Consider the following 22,399-nt stretch of genomic DNA (forward strand, 5'->3'; position numbering starts at 1 on the left):
CAACACTTGTGTGTAAATACAAGACTACTGTAATGATTAGACCAATACTGCATATAATTAGTCACAGACAAATAGAAGAATCAGCAGACATGCATTAGCCAGTTATATAGGTTATTTGGCCAGTGTGTGTTCTAGGTTTAGTAGTCCGTACCGTATCCTGCCATCGTTGTAGGCTGGCGTGCCCTCCACGATGGAGCGGATGAAGAAGGACTGATTGCAGTTGACCTCCTCCTGCCCCCCCACGATGCTGAAGCCTAGGCTGCCAGAGGCGCTCCGGCGCAGCACAATATCTTTGCAGCAGTACAGGTGCCTGCAAAGGACAAAAACGGAGCTTAGGAAATCTCTAGACTGCCGCCAGCATCCAAATGTGTGCCCAGCCATTACTATGTGCACATACTGTATGCAGCAATGAGATTGCAGAGTCCAGTGGAAGTCTGTCAGAAAAAACAACTGCTTGGCTGTCGTCCAATGAGAATGGGGAAATGATTTTTCCCCACAAGTAAGGCAGAGCTGTGAAAATACAGCGCTGAGAAGGGAGCGATTTTAGTATCAGTCTCTCACACTGCCCAGGGGTGAGTGAAAATTGCATTTAAATCCTGTTAGAACCGTTGCCCGTCTGGACTGAATTCCCAGGGTGATTCACTAGTTAGTTTTCCCTTTTCTTATACATTTTGCTGGTTGGGGAGAAATTGAGTTTTAGCTACTCCTGTATTTTATACATTTTTTTTACAGTAAGAGCACTTTTATACCAGCAGTGGCAGATCTGATGAGAAACGGGAATACCCCTCACTCTGCCAGTCTGACCTCTGTCCAAAAGAGAGTGATTGGAGGGGTTTATTAATACCCTAAGCTGCTTAAAAGAGCATGAGGAGAAAGAAAGGGAGGGAGGGGGAGACAGGATGAGAGTGTCAGTTACCAATGTCTGAGACTGGGATGTGAGGATGAGCAAGAGACAGTGAAGGCCATGAAGATAAGGCCTGATGTATACAGTAGTGTCTTCATCATTCTGTCATCAACCTCCATCTCCCCTTCTCTTCCATATCGGCCTTGTAATGTAGCCTGTACATCCTGAGATCTCTGTACCCTCTCTTAGTTGTTGGCATGTGCTTTTCATTGAGGCCCTCACTCAAATAACAAGCCATGTTGATAAGCTCATCAAGTACAGTGCCTTCAGAAAGTATTCATACCCCTTGACTTAATCCACATTTTGTTGTTACAGCCCGAATTCAAAATGAGTAAAATATTTTCTCACCCATCTACACACAATACCCCATAATCAAAGCGAAAACATGTTTTTAGATATTTTTGGTGCAAATTGATTTCAAATTGAATACATAAATATGTAATTTACTTAAGTACTCACACCCCTGGGTCAATACATTGTAGAAGCACCACTGGCATTGATTACAGCTTTGAGTTGTCCTGTATCAACTTTGCACATCTGGATTTAGGGATTTTCCCCAATTCTTCCCTGCAGATTTTCTCAAGCTCTTAAATTCGATGGGGATTGGCAGTGAACAGCAATCTTCAAGTCTTTCCACAAATGCTCAATGGGATTCAAGTCTGGGCTTTGGCTAGGCAACTCGAGGACTTTCACATTCTTGTTTTGAAGCCATTCCAGTGTTGCTTTGGCTGTATGCTTGGGGTCATTGTCCTGTTGGAATGTAAATCTTCACCCCAGTCTAAGATCGTTTGCACTCTGAAGCAGGTTCTCATCAAGGATTTGCCTGTATTTGGCTCCATTTATTGTTCCCTCTATCCTTACCAGTCCCTGTTGCTGAAAAGCATCCCCATAGCATGATGCTGCCACCACCATGCTTCACAGTAGGGATGGTGTTAGACGGGTGATGAGCTGTGCCTGGTTTTCTCCAGACATAGAGCTTTGCATTCAGGCCAAAGCATGACATTTTTGTCTCATCAGACCACAGCCTTATGCACTGAGTCTTTCACGTCCCTTTTTGCAAACTTGAGGTGTGCAGTCATGCCTTTTTCTCAGGAGTGGCTTTTGTCTGGCCACTCTCCCATAAAGCCCAGATTGGTGAAGTGCTGTAGAGACTGTTGATCTTCTATCAGATTCTCCCATCGTGGCCAAGGAACTCTGTAGTTCTGTCAATGGTCACTGGGTTCTTGGTCACCTCCCCGACCAAGGTCCTTCTTGTCCGGTTGCTCAGTTTGGCCGGGTGACCAGCTCTAGACAGAGTGTGTAGTTCCTTGTTTTTCTAATACCCAATGACAGAGACCACTGTGCTCGTGGTAACTTTCAACACTATATCAATTGTGTTATACCCTTCCCCAAATCGATGCCTCTTCACAATTCTATCTCAGAGATACAGTGGGGCAAAAAAGTATTTAGTCAGCCACCAATTGTGCAAGTTCTCCCACTTAAAAAGATGAGAGAGGCCTGTAATTTTCATCATAGGTACACTTCAACTATGACAGACAAAATTAGAAAAACAATCCAGAAAATCACATTGTATGATTTTTAATGAATTTATTTGCAAATTATGGTGAAAATAAGTATTTGGTCAATAAAACAAGCAAGATATCTGGCTCAATGACAGACCTGTAAACGTTTTCTTTAAGTGGCTCCTCTGTTTCCACACTGTTACTGTATTAATGGCACCTTTTGAGACTTGTTAGAGCAGTGATAAAAGACACCTGTCCACAACCTCAAACAGGCACACTCCAAAGATTTTCTATGGCCAAGACCAAAGAGACTGGCAAAAGACACCAGAAACAAAATTGTAGACCTGCACCAGGCTGGTTTGGGACTGAATCTGCAAGAGCCACGTACTTCAGTGCCTTGCTGATGGAAGGAGGTTTTCATTCTCACGATTCCCCTTGAACTTTGCGACCTTTTGCCACATTTCAGGCTTCAAACATAAAGATATAAAACTGTATTTATTTGTGAAGAATCTGACATACAATTTTCCACAATCATGAAGTGGATCATCCAAATTTATTGGATATTTCAAACTTTTTTGGACATATCAAAAACTGAAAAAGTGGGGCGTGCAAAATGGTATTTGTTAGCCCAGCTTTGTAGGTCTTTCCCCCGTGTGCTGGGATCTCTGTTCTGATCAATGTTGACCTAAATGACTAATGATGATAAATCAGTGGTCTTGATCCACCTGTTGTAATCAAGTCTCCGTATTTCTTCAAACCAAGCTGCACAGTGCACTGTGATAGTCTCAGAGGTCCGTTAAACTTTGCGCAGTGCCACATCATGAAGAACAAAAGATATAAACTGTGTTTTTTGTGAAGAATCAACAAGAACACTTTATTGAATTTCAAACTTTTTTAAACAAATCAAAACTGGAAAAATTGGATACAAAATTATTTCCCCCTTAAGCTTTAAACACCCCAAGGAGCACTGCTGCAAGCGATAATATTGAAATGGAAGGTGTATCAGACCACTGCAAATCTACTCAAGACCTGGCCGTCCCTCTAAACTTTCTCAGCTCATACAAGGAGAAGACTGATCAGAGATGCAGCCAAGATTCTCGGCCCATGATCAACTCTGGATGAACTGCCATTGTAGATTTTGCTACAGCTGAGGTTTTCTTCCAGACTCTGTCCCATCCATCTTCCCACAACAATCCATGATGGCCCAAACCATGATGCTGCCACCACCATGTTTGACAGTGGGGATGGTGTGTTCAGGGTGATGAGCTGTGTTGCTTTTACGCCAAACATAACGTTTTGCATTGTTGCCAAAAAGTTCAATTTTGGTTTCATCTGACCAGAGCACCTTCTTCCACATGTTTGGTGTGTCTCCCAGGTGGCTTGTGGCAAACTTTAAACGACACTTTTTATGCATATCTTTAAGAAATGGCTTTCTTCTTGCCACTCTTCCATAAAGGCCAGATTTGTGCAATATACGACTGATTGTTGTCCTATGGACAGAGTCTCCCACCTCAGCTGTAGATCTCTGCAGTTCATCCAGAGTGATCATGGGCCTCTTGGCTGCATCTCTGATCAGTCTTCTCCTTGTATGAGCTGAAAGTTTAGAGGGACGGCCAGGTCTTGGTAGATTTGCAGTGGTCTGATACACCTTCCATTTCAATATTATCGCTTGCACAGTGCTCCTTGGGGTGTTTAAAGCTTGGGAAATCTTTTTGTATCCAAATCCGGCTTTAAACTTCTTCACAACAGTATCTCGGACCTGCCTGGTGTGTTCCTTGTTCTTCATGATGCTCTCTGCGCTTTTAACGGACCTCTGAGACTATCACAGTGCAGGTGCATTTATACGGAGACTTGATTACACACAGGTGGATCGTATTTATCATCATTAGTCATTTAGGTCAACATTGGATCATTCAGAGATCCGCACTGAAAGTAAAGGGGCTGAATAATTTTGCACGCCCCATTTTTCAGTTTTTGATATGTTAAAAAAGTTTGAAATATCCAATAAATGTCGTTCCACTTCATGATTGTGTCCCACTTGTTGTGGATTCTTCACAAAAAAATACAGTTTTATATCTTTATGTTTGAAGCCTGAAATGTGGCAAAAGGTCGCAAAGTTCAAGGGGGCCGAATACTTCCGCAAGGCACTGTACCTATTGCAGATTCAGTTTTCCCAGCCTGGTGCAGGTCTACAATTTTGTTTCTGGTGTCTTTTGACAGCTCTTTGGTCTTGGCCATAGTGGAGTTTGGAGTGTGCCTGTTTGAGGTTGTGGACAGGTGTCTTTTATACTGATAACAAGTTCAAACAGGTGCCATTAATACAGGTAACGAGTGGAGGACAGAGGAGCCACTTAAAGAAGTTACAGGTCTGTGAGAGCCAGAGATCTTGCTTGTTTGTAGGTGACCAAATACTTATTTTCCACCATAATTTGCAAATAAATTCATTAAAAATCCTACAATGTGATTTTCTGGATTTTTTTTCCCGTCATGTTGCCTGTCATAGTTAGTGTACCTATGATGAAAATTACAGGCCTCTCTCATCTTTTTAAGTGGGATAACTTGCACAATTGGTGGCTGACTAAATACTTTTTTCCCCCACTGTATACAGACAGTTCCTTGGACTTCATAGTATAGTTTCTGCTCTGACGTGCACGTCACCTTTGGGATTTGATTAGTTACTTTTTAGGTCCATACACCGCCATCTTCTGTACTGGAGTGTGAGGCCAGTGACGGCCTACCTACATCAAATTATCTTCATTAGCCCTGTTCCTCTAAGAAAGTAAAATATAGCCCTAGACACCACTTCTCTCCTCCCACTACACCATCTAAACCCTAACCCCGCCCAGCCTCTCTAACCCTTTCACACACTCTCCCTATCTACGTCATACAAATAGAAATATAAACACATGCTCCACTGTTTCCTCCACTAAACACTCATCACACAGACCTGTTTCAGGTATCCCTATCATCCACAAAGTGGCATTCAAAACTGTGTGCTTAAACCGTAGTCTTACTCCACACAACTTCCTCTCTCCTACATCCCAGTGTGACCTGAATATCTACCCCCTCTCTCCTCACAGCACTCTTAGCCACCACATCAGCGTTCTCATTACTCTCCACACCCACATGGGCTTGAACCCAGCAAAAACTTACCACCACTCCCATCCTCTCCAATCCCATTAACAGCACCATCATCTCCACAAACAAGTCTCCCCTATCCGGTCTGCCCGCCGTAACACTACTACTCAACACTGCAGCCGAATCAGCAGATCAACACTGAGTGGTTTCACCTCCTCCACCCATCTCAAACCTATAATCATGGCCATCAACTCAGCTGCATACACTGACATATAATCATTTAACCGCTTACATAATCTAACATTTAAATCTGGGATATACACCAGTGGAGGTCCTCAGAGTAGGAAGGGGAGGGACCATCCTCCTCAGTGAATTTCATACATTTTTAAATTTTAAAACATTTAAAAAGTTATCCTAGATAAAACTATACTAAATATAATCACATCACCAACTAAATTTAATCACATCACCAACTAACTGATCAAAACACTATTTTGCCAAGAAGGTCTACAGTAGCCTCAACAGCACTCTGAAGGGTAGCACCATGGTGAACCCGGAGGACATCGAGCTTCCGTCCTCCTCTGGGTACATTGACTTCAATACAAAACCTAGGAGGCTCATGGTCCTCACCACATTTCACAGACCTACAAAGTAATTATGACAACTTCCGGAGGAGGTCCTCAAACCTATCAGAGCTCTTGCAGCATGAACTGACATGTCCACCCAATCAAAGTATCACAGAATTAATCTAGTACTGAAAGCATAAGCTACAGCTAGCTAGCACTGCAGTGCATAAAATGGGGTGAGACTCAAAGAGAAAGAAAATAGTTTAACAGTTTTGAACAAATTAATTTCTTCCTAAATGAAGGAGAAGCAAGAGAGAAATTGAGACTTAGCTGCATTTGATAAGTATCTAGTTTATCCTACTAAAACACCCTGCTATGTTAGCTAGCTGGTTATGACTATCCAACACAACAATGGAACTATTCCAAGTCAAGGTAAGCTTTTGGTTTTGCTAATTTATTGCCACCGGGGCCCGCCAGTGTAACTGCTTACTGACTGTACACTAACGTTACTGCATGATTGTAGCGGGATTACTAACGTGTTAGCTCTATTAGCTTTGCTGACAATTACATTAATTTAGGCACGGTTGGGTAGGTTACTTTCTAAATGTAATCTGTTAGTTACTAGTTACCTGTCAAATTGTAATCAGTAATGTAACTTTTGGATTACCCAAACTCCGTAATGTAATCTGATTATTCAGTTACTTTTAGATTACTTTCCCTTTAAGAGGCATTAGAAGAAGACAAATGTATGTTACCAATTAAATTACATCTATTGCAGGATAAATCAATGTTAAAGTTTACATAGCTACATGTTAAACATACATGTTAAATTTTACTTTATGGGTTGGTTATGTAGGCTTCTTCTAACACATCGCTTTCTACTACATATAATAATATGATTCAATTATATCTTTACATTAAAAACCAAAGACTACCAATACATTTTATACCCTTTGATCTTCAAGAATAGGACTTGGAAATATGGAAGTATAGATTTGACAAATTGTTTTACCTGAGCATGATCCCAAAACTAAGGACTTATTAGCCAGCCCTACTCTGTTTATGATTTTGTTGTCATGGAGGACTGATTGGGCTCATTGATTCGAGTTGAAAAATAAATGCTGCGCTCGTGGAATGGCATGCTTTGAGCACTACTGAAAAGTGCTATTTGCTATAGGCCTATTGTTTACCTTATTGTTGGTGACACTTTGATAGCTTGATAATATGCAGCTGTTTAAAGGGCAAATCCACAGATGAAACAATAACAAAATGGTTGCCCAGCCTCTGTTTTGGTAAAAATATGAGGGATGGGCCTGGAGAAATGTAACCACTCTCAGATTAATAGACAGAGCTATGGATGCAAGGACTGACCATCCATGATATCAACATTATTGTTTTAACCATGTTATGAAGCTGTACAGTGTTTGTTTACATTTACAGTGTTTACAAACATTGGTGAAAGACAAGCTCATATTTTGGGTTCTCATGGAGTGTGACAGTTCAACTAAGCTCATGAGGCATTTATTTATAAGTTATACTCAAGAATCAATGGATATATATACACACACACACACATATATATATATATATATCTCAGCAAAAAAGAAACATCCTCACTGTCAACTGCCTTTATTTTCAACAAACTTAACATGCTTAAATATTTGTATGAACATAATATTCAACAACTGAGACATAAACTGATCAAGTTCCACAGACATGTGACTAACAGAAATTGAATAATGTGTCCATGAACAAAGGGGGGGGGGTTAAAATCAAAAGTAACAGTCAGTATCTGGTGTGGCCACCAGCTGCATTAAGTACTGCAGTGCATCTCCTCCTCATGGACTGCACCAGATTTGCCAGATGTTACCCCACTCTTCCACCAAGGCACCTGCAAGTTCCCGGACATTTCTGGGGGGAATGGCCTTAGCCCTCACCCTCTGATCCAACAGGTCCCAGACGTGCTCAATTGGATAAATAATTAAGCCAATTTGTATATCGCTGATTCATGATTTAGGCTAGGATTTGTGCAGATATCCAAGGGTTTGTGATGTTCAGTAATGAGAACAGATGAGGTAATAATACATTAATACAAGACTGTACTCGAGAAGATATGAAAATATCTGAAGAGTCGATTTGGGAAATAGACTCTAGACATTTTCCCGTGGTGCCCTAACTTCCCAGTTAATTATAGTTTACATGATTAGTTTAATCACGTAATAATAATTACACATTGATTTGATAAAATAACAGTCTTCACATTTAATGATAGTCACAGACACAGCAATATATACATCTGAAAATGGATGTAGCAACTACAGATTGCCCCTTTTAAGTCTATCAAAAGTGTGTGTTTGAGCATGTCTATTAGGCCTATGGATTATGTTTTTTAATCTATGTGGATTAGATTGAGCAATAAAAGGCTCACTTTTATTCAATAGGCTGGGATCTGCACTATGCAGCTGTTGCAAGAGCACATTTTTCACTAGCTGTCCACTGGTTTCAAAAACAATGATTGATAGGCAGCTTTAACTTATTGAATTCAACCCTTATTGGGTTCAAATACAAATTTAGATTTGTGGACAGCTATCCATAATAACCACAATCTGAAAGGCGCAAATAGCTAAATGTGAGATTCACATCAATGCGCTATGTAGATATCAATAATAAGGGATATCCGTATTGCCGTAGACTACACCATCGGTGTCATCCTTACCTCTAAGCGTTTATTCAAGTTGGATAGTCTTGTGCTGACAGCAGTCACACCATTGCTAGACATAGCTTGGACTGTAGGCTACAAAAGCCTATTCCTGCTCATTTCCCGAGATCCATCAAACACATTCATTGTGTCATTAAAGCGGTCTCTGATTTATGGTCAGACTCACTCACGTTGAACAAATTTAGATGTGCGCCTTTTTTCAATGCCGATTTGAATGTCATTGAGAAATAGAAGTGTCAAAGACTTAGCTCGCATTTCTTAATTTAAAAGTAATCCTTGAAGTACTCATCTAATTTTTCAAAAGTATCTAATCTGATAACAATATTTTAGCTTGTAACGGATTACAGTTAATTTTTTTTGTAATCCCTTAGATGTAACGGATGACATGTAATCCGTTTCTCCCCAACCCTGATTTAGGTAATATGGTGACAACTACAGTATGTAGGCTGTGTGTAGCAGTTTGGCTTGGAAAGGTTTCTTCGCATGGTCACATACAGCTGATATCTTGGGCATTGCAGTCCACAAGCAACTGGAAGAGGTGAAAGGAGGAGAGCATATAATGTAGATGCGAGAAGGAATACAACATGGCTGCTATGAAAATGAACTGTGTTTACACGTGATCAGGGGTGTACTCACTGCACGATTCTGTTGAAAAAAATGGTCTTAAACAGGGATAAACATAACTGAACTTGTCCAATAGATACTCTTGTTTGCAACTGTTGTGTCTCTCGACCTGTGTGCACCTACGTTGTAAACGTTCATTCATGGACTAGGTTGTAGCAACCTCATGATGGGTATAGGGAACATTTGAGTATCATGTAGTAGCCTAAACCCATCGCTGTTACATTTAACTGGGTGAATGGGATATGAATGACAGTCATCCAACATGCTGTAATAGAAATAAGGCCATTCTCATGGAAAAAAGTGTCCTCCCTCATCTGAAATGGCACTGATATACACCCCTACCACTGATTGGCTCCTTTGAACCATCTGTATATATCCTTAGAAACAAATACAACTGATTCTATATATCTCTCCACACACCGTCTCACATCCACACCCCATTCTCTCCTGCCCTCAATCATGTCCACATCTACGCTTGGTTTCGGAAACAGCCACGGAGGAACGTTCCTCAACACAATTGTCAGCCCTATCTCGCTCTCCTCCTGTCCATATTCATATTCTATTCTTCACCTTCTTCCCGATTTGTCCACCTGTACATCATCTGCTTATCCTCGCACCCAGCATTCCCGTGACTGCAGAATATCCTTCTGAACTCCCTTTCAACCTCTCCCAGTATGCTAAATCAAGTTTGTCCCGCCTTATCCTCAGTGGCAGTTCCCCACTATCCACCTGCAATGCCTCAACAGGTGTCATCCTGAAAGCACCCACACACTAACTCAGGGCCCTTGACTGTATCCTTTCCAGGCGCCGTAGTACCGTTTTGGCTGCCGATCTATATACAAAGAACCCATAATCCAAAAATGACCTGATCAATGCGTGGTACATACAACAGTGTTTGTCTATCCGACCCCCAATCATATCCTGCCACTGCCCTCATGAGGTTCAGCACCATTCTACACTTCACTTCATTATGCTCAACACGTCTCTTCTACATAAGCCTCATCAAACCACATACCTAAGTACTTAAACGCAGACACCCTACCTACATATGTATATTTGCAGCCTAACATCTTTATCCTTCCTCTTAGAATACACCATAAAGCACAACTTGGACACAGACATCCTAAACCCCCATGTTAGAGACCAATCTTCCACAACTCCCATAGCTTCTTGCATCTTCCTTATCAAATATTTCACATTCCCAACTCTCTTCCATATAGCCCCATCATCGGTACACAAGGCCACTCCCTGTCCCACCTCCTTAAATATGCCATATCATCAGGGTGAACAACACCGGACTAACCACACTTCCCTGAGGAGTACCATTGTCCACAGCCCCATTGACAATTCAGACCCCCACCCTCACCTGTATGACTCGATCGAACAGACATCCCCCAACGCACTCAACTTGATGAACAACCCTACCCTCCACATGGTATCGTAAGCTTTCTCAATGTCAAAATACACAACACTCATCACCTATTTTATTGTCAGGGCCTTGGCTATCTGTCACACCCTGATCTGTTTCACCGGTCCTCATTATTGTCTCCACCCCCTCCAGGTGTCACTTATTTTCCCCAGTGTATTTATCCCTGTGTTTCCTTACTCTCTGTGCCAGTTCGTCTTGTATGTTTCCAATTCAACCAGCATTTTTCCCGTTGTCCTGCTTTTTGCATTCTCCTTTTTCTAGTCCTCCGGGTTTTGATCCTTGCCTGTTTCTGGACTTTGTACCCGCCTGCCTGACCATTCTGCCTGCCTTGACCACGAGCCTGTCTGCCACTCTGTACCTCCTGGACTCTGATCTGGTTTGGACCTTCTTGCCTGTCCACGACCATTCTCTTACCGACACCTTTGGATTAATAAACACTGTTTTTTTCATCATGGGGTCTTGTGTGTAGATGGGTGAGAAATCGAATAAATGTTTTATTCAGGCTGTAACACAACACACTGTGGAATAAGTCAAGGGGTACGAAAACTTTCTGAAGGCACTGTATGTTGGTCTGTCAAACAAGGCTACAAAATATGCCAAACAAGTGGCTATTGGTGTCTGGGCAACAGTACCACCGTGTTCAGACTGAGTTCTAAACCTTGGAGTGTAATGTGTATAATTAGCATTCTTCAGAGAAGGGAGGAGAGAGAGAATGAGATAAGAGAAGGCTACCTGGTGGGGTACTGCCACTCACCTGGGCAACTGCAGCCATGACACCCACAATGGGGAGTAGTCATCGGTGTGTGGCAGCGTGGCGAGGCTCTGCTTGGTGCTGTCAGTGGGCGAGGGTGAGAGGTAGGGGGGCGAGGGGCACTCTGGCTGGATTTCCTCTGGAGGCCTCATCTCCAGGACCTTGAGCACCACAGGGGAGGTGGTGTTCTTCAGGTTGGCCACAGCCTCACCCCGCGTCACACCTGTCAGGTCCAGCCCGTTCACATTCAGCAGGATGTCACCTGCATAGAGATGGGAGGACAGAACACAGTACCACTCAGAACAGCCACTCAGCACAGTGTTGCCCTGACTACTATCCATTCTGACATCTTTCAAAAGCAAAAATTCCCAGCGACAAGGACTTGTCTCGACTGCCTATTTGAATATTCCATCACCTCCCGCAGGAACACAAAGCAGTGGGAACAAAGAGCCACCTGCACATGAAATACCTCCCTGATGATCAAGGTGGGCTTGGACAGTACAGCACTGCACAGCCAGCTACCATCTGGAGAGGAGGCTTACTCAAAGGACAACATCCACTCCTTTGATTAGGATGCACTATGTAGATACACTCAGTTGAAATTGGGATAATTCTTATGTCGACGGCTGTATACACAAGCATATTCACATAACTGATATGCATGGCAATACACTCAAAATCAGGCCTTTGATAAAGGTCATGTAATAACCACACTGAATGTCATGCACACTTCCTCACTCTCCTCACACATAAACCACCTTTCCATCCACAGTTTCTATGCGAGTAAAGTCATACTGTACAAGAAAAATCACGACAGCTGAGATGGAAACAGGCCATTTCAGTACAATTTGATGGATGGCGACAGGTGTCTGTAAAATGAATTATCTGTGAATGGTTGGTGGAATCGCAAATAATTATATCATAACCATCATATCGAAGTGAACTTGGAGTCACACGATGATATGGTGTGTGGTAGAGCTGTACCGAGTAGTCGGACAAAACGAGTATCGTAACGGATATGGGCAATTTTCTGGATAAGATTATGATCAGAGTATTTTTTGTAATAAGGGTGCCAGCACCTAAGCATCTTTCTCATGTCAGTCAGTCAAGTGAGGCGCTGCGTTTTCTAAGTAACTCAAGTGGCTAGTTTTCCTGTCTGTAAAGAGAAGGGCGGTCTCTCCGTTGAATCCGCTGCTCTGATTGGATAGAGTTTCTATGTCCACTCCACATAATTTCACCCGATCACTTTCATTTCTCTGTTTCGGCGTGTGATCATTCAGACTGCTGCTGCCTCCTGGTAGCCTGCTACTATGATAAATCAAATGGCAAGGATGTTTGCTATCAATGTGCATAATATCTAACAAGCGGGGCGAGGGTAGGGAAAAAAATGTGAAATGCCTGACGTGCATTCTGACAGATAGCAAACTTGTCTGCCCGCTGCAAATTGAGGACACACAGACACTCTGCGGCTCCTAATATGCAGCTTGTTTGATCTATAAAGGTGCATGGAGGCATTTTTCCAACATCTACTTAGGCATATTAAAACATTTATGTTTTTTCCAATCACAAGTATCACCCGATCCAACTATCAACTGTTAATTTATGTATACAATTACGAATATGAGTATGGCCATGACACCTAGTGTGTGCTCCTCCCACTGCGACTAGGGGAAACCATGCAGTTTATCAGGCTACAGATGAAACAAGTTATGATGAACTTTACAGCTTTGAAGGTTTTGAATGATGTTCAATGTACCCTGGATAGGAAGCTGCATTGTGTATCTGTATTCATAGACTTGTCAAAGGCGTTTGACACTGTGGACCATACCGTCTTGGTGCAGAGATAGAAGTGTGTTGGGTTTACTGGTCATGCTCTGGAGTGGTTTGTGCACTACCTGTCAAATCGAACCCAGCGTGTTAAGTCAGATGTAAGTCGGACACAGTAGAGTTGTGCTCGGGTGTCCTGCAAGGATACGTTTTAGATCCCCTGTTGTTTATTAACTATATCACCAACATTGGGAGACATACTGAGACAGCTGATATACATTTGTATGTGGATGACACTGTGCCCTATTCAAGTGGCAGCAGTTTGATTTCAGTTTGTCTGCACTCACACACACTCATCCATTGTCTGTTTGCTGTTGTGTTTGTGCTGTTGCCAGTGTTTTCTGTCTGTGTTGTCTGTTTAGTCTTACATCGTCTTTTTTGTTGGTTTGTTTTTATAAGCCCCCGTCCCGACAGGAGGCCTTATTCATCATGCCAGTCCATCGTTGTAAATAAGAATGTGTTCTAAATTGACTAGCCTGGCTAAATAAAAACATGAGGGTGAAAGTGCACTGTGTGATGATTTTTGATGCTGCTTTTCAAGAAACACCTTTGGTCTTATTCTGGTGTCATGATGATCAATGCTTGACCACCGCTTGACAAGTAAAAATACTCTGGCTCTTATCAATAACAATGTCCTCATGTAGACTAGCCTACCCACACTGTATCTGCTAGAGCACACGTGCCAAGACCGGAGTAGGCACAGTTGCTATTTAACGCAACAGTTTTTGTAGAGTTTAAAACGCGATGGAAACACATCGATTTTTATTTGGTACATGAACACTTAAGTGGAAAAAAGTACATTTTGTGTGCGCAACGTCATCACGCACTTTCTAACGGCAACAAGGAAAATGCACATATTTTCTTTATGCAGATTTTAGAATATTCGCATGAAAATCTGTCACCAATTGGATGGAAACCTAGCTAGTCACACACACACACAGATGTAGGGGAATGTGTGTTCAGACAGACAGACAGACAGACAGGCAGGCAGGCAGGCAGGCAGGCAGGCAGGCAGAGCGGGGTCTGGTCTCTCTGTACTGTGGTTTTCTGAGGCGGATCCCTAGGATCAGCAGGAGGTTCTGGGTTTAAATGCCTCCACTGCCCTTTGATGCCTGGCCCGGCACAGAGAGCTCCCTCAGATGTTCTGACACCCCACACACCCGGAAACACAACTATACTTTCACACACTGCAGTACATAGCCATAACAGGCCTGCCACAAGTGTATCCAATCATTTTGGGAGTGCGTCTGTTTGTCTATTTCAGAGCTGACTAATTTTGTATAATGAGCTGATAAAGTGCAACCTGTCATTTCCTCTGGAACTTACTTAATCAAATTTGAGGTGTGTGTATGTGTGTTAGACTCAATTTGGTGAGCCCTGATCCGCAGCACTACCCCCTGTGTTTCCTGTTGGATAAATAACCTTGGTAATTAAGCACGAGTCTGACTGTTTATCTCAATCAGTCTGTTCTACATAAGGGACAAGTCACACACACACAACTCATGACAGATGAAGCCCGTCTGCAGTACCAACTCTGGAATCGTGATGACCAGCAGGGACTGCACGGAACAGAGAAACTAAACTATCATGCCAATATTGGAGCAATTCAAGGAAAAATGAAGGAAAAAAAACTCCCTTCCCGGAATATTGGATTTTAATCTACTGTATGACTGAGTGAGAGTGTGTGAGTGTGTATTGTGCGAGTGTGTGGTGGACTCTGTGGGTGTGTGTGGGACTGTTTGAGTGTGAGTGTGAGACTGTGTGCGTTGTACAGTAGAAGGTTGGTCACCAGGCTGTACCTTTGCGGATGGTTCCCTCCTGTCCCACTACTCCGTTGGGGTCCACATTAGTGACGTAGACCGGGAGATCCCAGCCGCGGGAGGACATACCCCCTGCCACTGTCATCCCCAGGGAGTGATGGGGCTCCTTGGACAGCGTCACCGTCTTCTCATAACACGCCGGCTTCTCACATGAGTCCTGTAGAGGGGAGTGGTGCTACGTGAGAAATGTGTTGAATGGTTACACTGTAATAGATGTTTATTCACTACATAGTGTTTATTGTGTCGTTTGTTTCTGCCGAATGGGTTTTCTTGTGTTCTAAGCGTTGAAGTTTAGTGTGTAAGACTAAGTACAGTGTGTGATGTTCAGGATTATTTAGAATAGTTGTGGTTTGTGGAAGTGAGAGAGTGTATGTACAGATGTCGGATCTTAATTTGACACACGAAGAAGGAAAATAATACATATTTTAAAAACACAACCAGGAGAAGTTGAAAGCGCTGTTTTTTAAATTGTATAATTATAATAATGTTTTAAGGGTATAGATCAGCTTTAATATTGCAGATTTTAAAGTGGCCTTTTATTGTCCCCAGCGCAAGGTGCACCTGTGTAATTATCATGTTGTTTAATCAGCTTCTTTGATATGCCACACCTGTCAGGGGGATGGATTATCTTGGCAAAGGAGAAATGCTCACTAACAGGAAGGTAAACACATTTGTGCACAACATTTGAGAGAAATAAGCTTTTTGTGCATATGCAACATTTCTGGGATTTTTTATTTCAACTCATGAAACATGGACCAACACTTTACATGTTGCGTTTATATTTTTTGTTCAGCATAGATTGTGGCTTCTATCAATGTAATAGTCTGCATCATTTCCAAATGCCATATATATTTTTTGGTAAATATATATATTATTTTAAATATATATTTTCCCCTAACCCGACCGACCACCCCTCCCCTAATTGGAGTAAACTAAAGGACAACAATACTTAGGCTTCTACTTCCAGCTTATACATACTATATACATTTTACAGACACAGTATATTATACATTAGTTATCTTTTGTTTGTTTGTAGTCCCCTCCCATCTATCTTTGAGGACCATCCAGTTTTGAATTCTAGCTGCCATATATTTTTCCACTGTGCTGTTTCACAAAAGTTCTGAACCTTTCTATTCTCATAGTTAATTCATATTGTAAATTAAAGATACCATTTTTTCCTAAGAGTATTATATCATTGATCGTTTGACTATGACTTTTCCAATCAGCCAGCAGTGCTATTTGCGGAGTTAGCTCTAAGTAAATGTTGCAATTTTTCAGCCATTCCTGAATCTGCAACCAAGGACAAGCTACAGCATATATACGCAGCACCAAAACGAGTGATCTAATGACTCTGTCTCTTCGCAGTGACATCTGCAGAGCTAGGATGAGTGTATCCCCCATATATATAACATTATATTGTTTGCAAAAATGTTGTATCATAATTTAAATTGAAAAACTTGAAGTTTTGAATCCGGCGTCTAAAAGCTCACTAACAGGAATGTAAACAAATCATTTTGTTCAATTTTTTGGAGAGAAATAAGCTTTTCGGATGTATGGAAAATTACAGGGATCTTTTAGTTTAGCTCATGAAACATGGGACCAACAACTTTTTGTTGCGTTTATATTTTTGTTCAGTATACATAGCCTAACTATACAACGTGGGCGGGCATCCACACTGGAGGAAAATCTATTGTTTTACAGTAGGCCTGTAAATCAGCTGATGGTCCACAGGTTAGCCAACAGAATGTATTGGAATATATGCCACGTTCCTAGTTCCGACTAGCACGTGAAAGCAGCATTAATCAAATAACAAGGGGCCTATTGCAACCATCGATGGCGCTAGATTACCAGCTGATGTCTCATTAAACCATCAATACGTGCTAAATTCACCTGCACAGCTGAACTCAATTACAACCATTATTGCTCACCTCATTACCACTCCCTAAAAGATGACGTTGGTGTTATCTCCTTAGTCCTGCTTGCAACCAAAGTCTTTCAAGATATGTTCGGCCTCTGGTTCGTCTTATCATCGGAACAACTTTTTGAACCGATTAAGAGCGATTTATCTATTTGACAAGCATTCTATACAATAGAAATCAAGTATTTCCTCATTTACCACGGCAAATCTGTCAGGATTTGGCCAGGGTTGTTTCGGTTTTGGTCACTAGATGCCCCCATTGTGCTTTTTGACCCATTTGTTTTCCCTTGTTCCCAGTTATTATTTGCACCTGTGCCTCGTTTCCCTTGATTCTATTGTATTCCTGGGACAACCACGAGCTTCCCCTTCAAGCCTTGGTAGACTCTGGAGCCGCAGGTAACTTCATGGATGGTGTCTGGGCGAAGGAGAATGGCGTTCCCTCTGAACCTCTAAGTGACCCCATGAGGGTTACTACATTGGATGGAAGCCCTTTGGGATCTGGACTTGTCACTCGTGTCACTACCCCCTTGCGACTTTCAGTTTCCCAACACCAGGAAGTGATGAACTTTCATCTGATCTCCAGTTCCGAGTTCCCTCTCGTCCTTGGATACCCCTGGCTTCACAGCCATAACCCTCACATCGACTGGTCTGTGGGCACTATCAAGCAGTGGGATCCTACGTGCCAAGCCACTTGTATATCTTCCAGAGTTCCCCGAGTTCTCCTCCCGAGTCTCTAGAATCCATCGACCTGTCCCGAGTTCCCGAGTGTTACCATGACCTCAAACCGGTATTTAGCAAACAGAGGGCCACCATGCTACCACCCTATAGACCATACGATTGCCCCATCGACCTGTTTCCGGGCACCTGCCCCCCCAGGGGTCGGATCTTTTCCCTATCTCCTCCCGAACGAGCTGCTATGGATACCTACATCAAGGACGCTCTGGCAGCAGGCCTCATGCGTCCATCCACCTCGCCGGCGGGAGCAGGGTTTTTCTTTGTGGCCAAAATGGACGGTGGATTACGTCCTTGCATCGACTACCGGGGACTCAATGCCATAACCATCCATAACCGCTACCCGCTACCCCTTATGGCCTTTGAGCTGCTCCAGGAAGCAGTTGTCGTCACTAAGCTTGAACTCCTGCGGAACGCATACCATCTTGTGCGGGTCAGACCCGGTGACGAGTGGAAGACCGCTTTCAACACGCCTACTGGTCACTACGAATACTTGGTGATGCCCTTCGGCCTGACCAATGCCCCGGCTGTGTTCCAAGCGCTCATAAACGATGTGCTTAGGGATATGCTTAACATATTCGTGTTTGTTTACTTGGATGACATCCTCATCTTTTTGAGCTCCCTTCAAGAACACACAAAGCATGTCAGTTTGGCTATGCCCCTCCATTGTTCCCGGACCAGGAGGCAGAAGTCGGAGTGCCTTCAGCCTTGAAGTTCGTCAGACGCTGTCAGCTTACATGGAGGAAGACCCGTCTTAATCTTCTGCGTTCCTCACAGCGGTACCAACAACAAGCCAACAGACGTCGCCGTCCCAGGCCTACCCTGCGCCCCGGCCAGGGGCTTACCGCTACGGGTGGAGTCTCGCAAGCTGTCCCAGAAATACATTGGTCCCTTTAAGGTTGCCAGGAGAGTGAATCCCGTTTCATATCGCCTACACTTACCCAGATCCCTTAAGATTAATCCCACGTTTCACATTTCCTTATTAAAACCTGTTGTTTTTTCTCCCGTTGTCCCGGCAGACAGACCTCCCCCTCCGCCCCGTGTCATCGGAGGCCAGCCGGCTTATACCGTCCATCGGATACTGGATTCCCGCCGGGTGCAGCGGTCCTGGCAGTATCTGGTGGACTGGGAAGGCTACGGTTCCTAGGGGGGATTCTGTCAGGATTTGGCCAGGGTTGTTCCGGTTTTCGTCACTAGATGCCCCCATATTGCTTTTTGACCCTTTTGTTTTCCCTTGTTCCCAGTTATTATTTGCACCTGTGCCTCGTTTCCCTTGATTGTATTTAAACCCTTAGTTTTCCTCAGTTCTTTGCTCTGTGTTTGTATGTTAGCACCCAGCACCAGCCATGCTGTGAACTTGAGGTACTCTGGTTTTGTTCTTGTTTATTTTTGATTATTATTTTGAGGTTTGTTTTTTCCCTGCTGTTCTTACCACTTTGTGGATTTTCTTTGTGTCTTGGAGGATATACATTTTTTCTCTTGGAATTACTTTTGATGTTGTGGATTTATATTTCTGCCTGAAGATCTTTTCCTTTTTTCTTTATTAAATTGCTGTCTCTAGTACTGCTGTGTCTGCCTCATCTTCTGGGTTCTGCCGACTATTAGTGGCTCAGTTTACTAAGTGACTGTTTCTGACACCGGAGACCTGAGTTCGTAACCGGGTCCTGACAAAATCTACTGTGGCAATTTACCTAACACTTTGTATGAATGTAAACTGGTGTTTTGATAGGCTACAGTAGAATATAGTTTAGGTGTAGCAGCCTACTGTATGGCTGCATTTTGGATCCACTTGACACTTGTCTATCTTGTGTAATTAGGATACATAAAATGAGGGTTGTTGATCTGTACGGTTGCATTTTAGATACATTTTTGTACATTTGAATGTTGCATAAACAGGACATATAGGCCTACAGTAGCAGTAGGACATTTATTCATATTCTGTCTGGTGCTTTTAGCGTTTTGTGTACGTGAGTGTGATTGGAGGATTTTGATAGCAGGCACTGGTCCAAATGACTTGACTGTTCCGGCATAGAAAGAAAGAGGTTTTCAGCGAAGGTGTCAATCACGAGGCTCATTAGAATTTCCCGATTCGCAGTACATTCGCAGTGACAAAACAGTGAAAAAAATGAAGATCCGACATCACATACAAAGTGTGTATGCGAGTGTACGTGTGTGAATCAGGGAGAGTAGAGTAGTGCAAGTAAAACATGGACACATTGGGGTTGATGTGATGTGGCCTGTGCCGCTTCTCTAATGTGCTGCACGCACACATTTCTGACCCTCAAGTCACATGCCATGACTACCCCAGGACACTACTCTAACCACAGCTGTCACAAGCACTAACCAGTACTGCACACGGTGGCGTGTGCAAGGCATGTATGATGTAAGAGTGTGTGTGAGCGCGGGCGAGTGTGTGCGTATATGTCTGTTTCTGTAGCTGTAATTGTATATCTCTGTGAATGCGCCTGTGTTCAAATTTAAAGGGGTGTACGGCCCTGTTTTTCTTCCAGTAAAACTAGGATTGCTGACGGCCCTAGAGCGCCTACAACAGACACACACACACACATCCAGTAGGAGCCAAATTCATTACTGTGTTTCAATATTAAAACACAATATAAAGGCCTTGGTGAGATTTAGTCTAAATATGATCTATAGTCCTGCTGGAGGTGACTTGGCTTATCTCAGAACAATAATACATTGTTATTGTTGCTACCTGCTATCGCTGCAGGGTTCTTTTTATTACAGCCTCATTCTTTTTCTACTAGCTTTTGATGCCAAGTTCTTTATCTGAAGAACACGGTAAGATTCCGCCGTCACACATTCTCCACTTTTAACAGTGTGTCTGTGAGAGTTACAACTTCAAATCTTAGAAAGTGAGGTGTGAGAGCTGTGAAGTTAATCATTATTAGAATAAGGGAAGTTGTCAGCTCCAATAACGGAGCTGGAGAAAATCCTGTTTTAGCGTGTCAGTGGAGGGGGTGTGAATCCTGTAGGTTGGTGGCAATGTTTTCTTCAGGGATTATAAGCTGAGAGAGAGAGAGAGAGAGAGAGAGAGAGGAAGCAAACAAGAGAAGGAAGCGAGAAAGCCAGAGAGACTGTGTAGAGAGAGAGAGAGAGAGAGAGAGAGAGAGAGAGAGAGAGAGGTGGCTGCTCCGGACGTGGGTAATGGCTCTCTGAGAGGAGCGCAACACTCTGACACAACTCAGGATGACACACTCCTCTTTGATGGAGGAATAATACGGCTCAGGATAATTTTCACATAAAATTCAATATTTAGCATGAGAAGAAGAGGCAGGAAAACAAAGTATTTTTGTGTGTGTGTGTGTGTGTGTGTGTGTGTGTGTGTCAAATCAAATGTTATTTGTCACACACATGGTTAGCAGATGTTAATGCGAGTGTAGCAGAATGTGCGTGTGTGTGTGTATAAGGGTTCTATGCAATCTGTGTTGCTGAAGCGTTACAGATTGCGTAATAGAGATGTAAAGGTCATTTCTGATTGAGCCGACATCTGCAGCGTTTACAGTGAATGGCAGTCTCTGCTAAAGCGGGGACATTGCCTTTAAATTGAAATCCCGGTGTATGAATAGATGAATAGATGCCCTATGTACAGTATGTAAACGTGTGTCCAACCTGAAGAAAAGCTCCTCAATCAAAGCAGTGTCTGACGTATTTGTGTTTGTTTGTGTGTGTGTTTGTGTGCATATGCTCGTACATACGTCATGCATTGCTCACCAGTAGCGTGTGTTCCATGTCCACTGGAGAGTATGGTGGGGGGCCTTCCATGCCCCATGGAGCCTCCTGCAGGATGTCAGGGTTAGGCAGACAGATCTGACGAGAAACAATGAAGTGGACCCGCTCCTCACTTGCCTACAGGAGACAACCAGATGGACAACCAAGCTCAGACCCAGACAGACACACAGAGCAATGCAAACTCAAGAAGAATGTCATGGTTAAGCTCTCATAAATACTCACTGAACACAGCTTCAGTAAAGTTGATCCAAACAAGTCCTTAAAAACAACTTTCACTGCCACGTAACTAGACCCAGACACAGAAAACACACTGCTACTGTGTCTAGAACCTAAAAGGGTTCTTCGCCTGTCCCCATAGGAGATCCATTTGAAGAACCCTTTTTGGGGTTCCATGTACAACCCTTTCCACAGAGGTTTCTACATGGAACCCAAATTGGTTCTACCTGGAACCAAAAATGTTTTTACCTGAACCAAAAATGGTGCTCCTATGGTGACAGCCGAAGAACCCTTTCAGAACCCTTTTCTCTAAGACTGCATAGCTGTTCAAACAGGCCCATCTTGCTCTTCCCAGATGCTGTGTTGGGGGTAGAGTATGAGCTATTTCCTGTTGACATTCTCTACCCTCTCCTACCACCCCCTGAAGAGAGCTCTAGGGAAAGAATCCCCCACAGAGAGCTTGACCAGGCAGTAAAATATATCAAACATTTTATTACCCCCGATAGGTTAATCCACATAATAAACAGATGCTCTGTTACAAATCACACTCACTCACTCACTCT

The 22,399-nt window shown here is 43.0% G+C and overlaps 1 protein-coding gene across 4 annotated transcripts in view; it reads right to left on the bottom strand.

Annotated features, from left to right (window-relative positions):
* Window positions 1–22,399, bottom strand: part of lnx1 (ligand of numb-protein X 1) — a 77,787-nt gene that overhangs the window by 1,039 nt on the left and 54,349 nt on the right. For all 4 annotated transcript variants that reach the window (XM_042320282.1, XM_042320274.1, XM_042320278.1 and 1 more), the window contains 4 exons: window positions 21,603–21,737; window positions 15,200–15,377; window positions 11,577–11,835; window positions 152–310 (listed from right to left, as the gene is read on the bottom strand). In XM_042320282.1, the coding sequence (XP_042176216.1) occupies window positions 152–310; window positions 11,577–11,835; window positions 15,200–15,377; window positions 21,603–21,737 (731 nt within the window). The remainder of the gene's footprint in view (window positions 1–151; window positions 311–11,576; window positions 11,836–15,199; window positions 15,378–21,602; window positions 21,738–22,399) is intronic.

Source organism: Oncorhynchus tshawytscha, linkage group LG01, assembly GCF_018296145.1.
Source record: "Oncorhynchus tshawytscha isolate Ot180627B linkage group LG01, Otsh_v2.0, whole genome shotgun sequence".
Taxonomy (NCBI): Eukaryota; Metazoa; Chordata; class Actinopteri; order Salmoniformes; family Salmonidae; genus Oncorhynchus; species Oncorhynchus tshawytscha.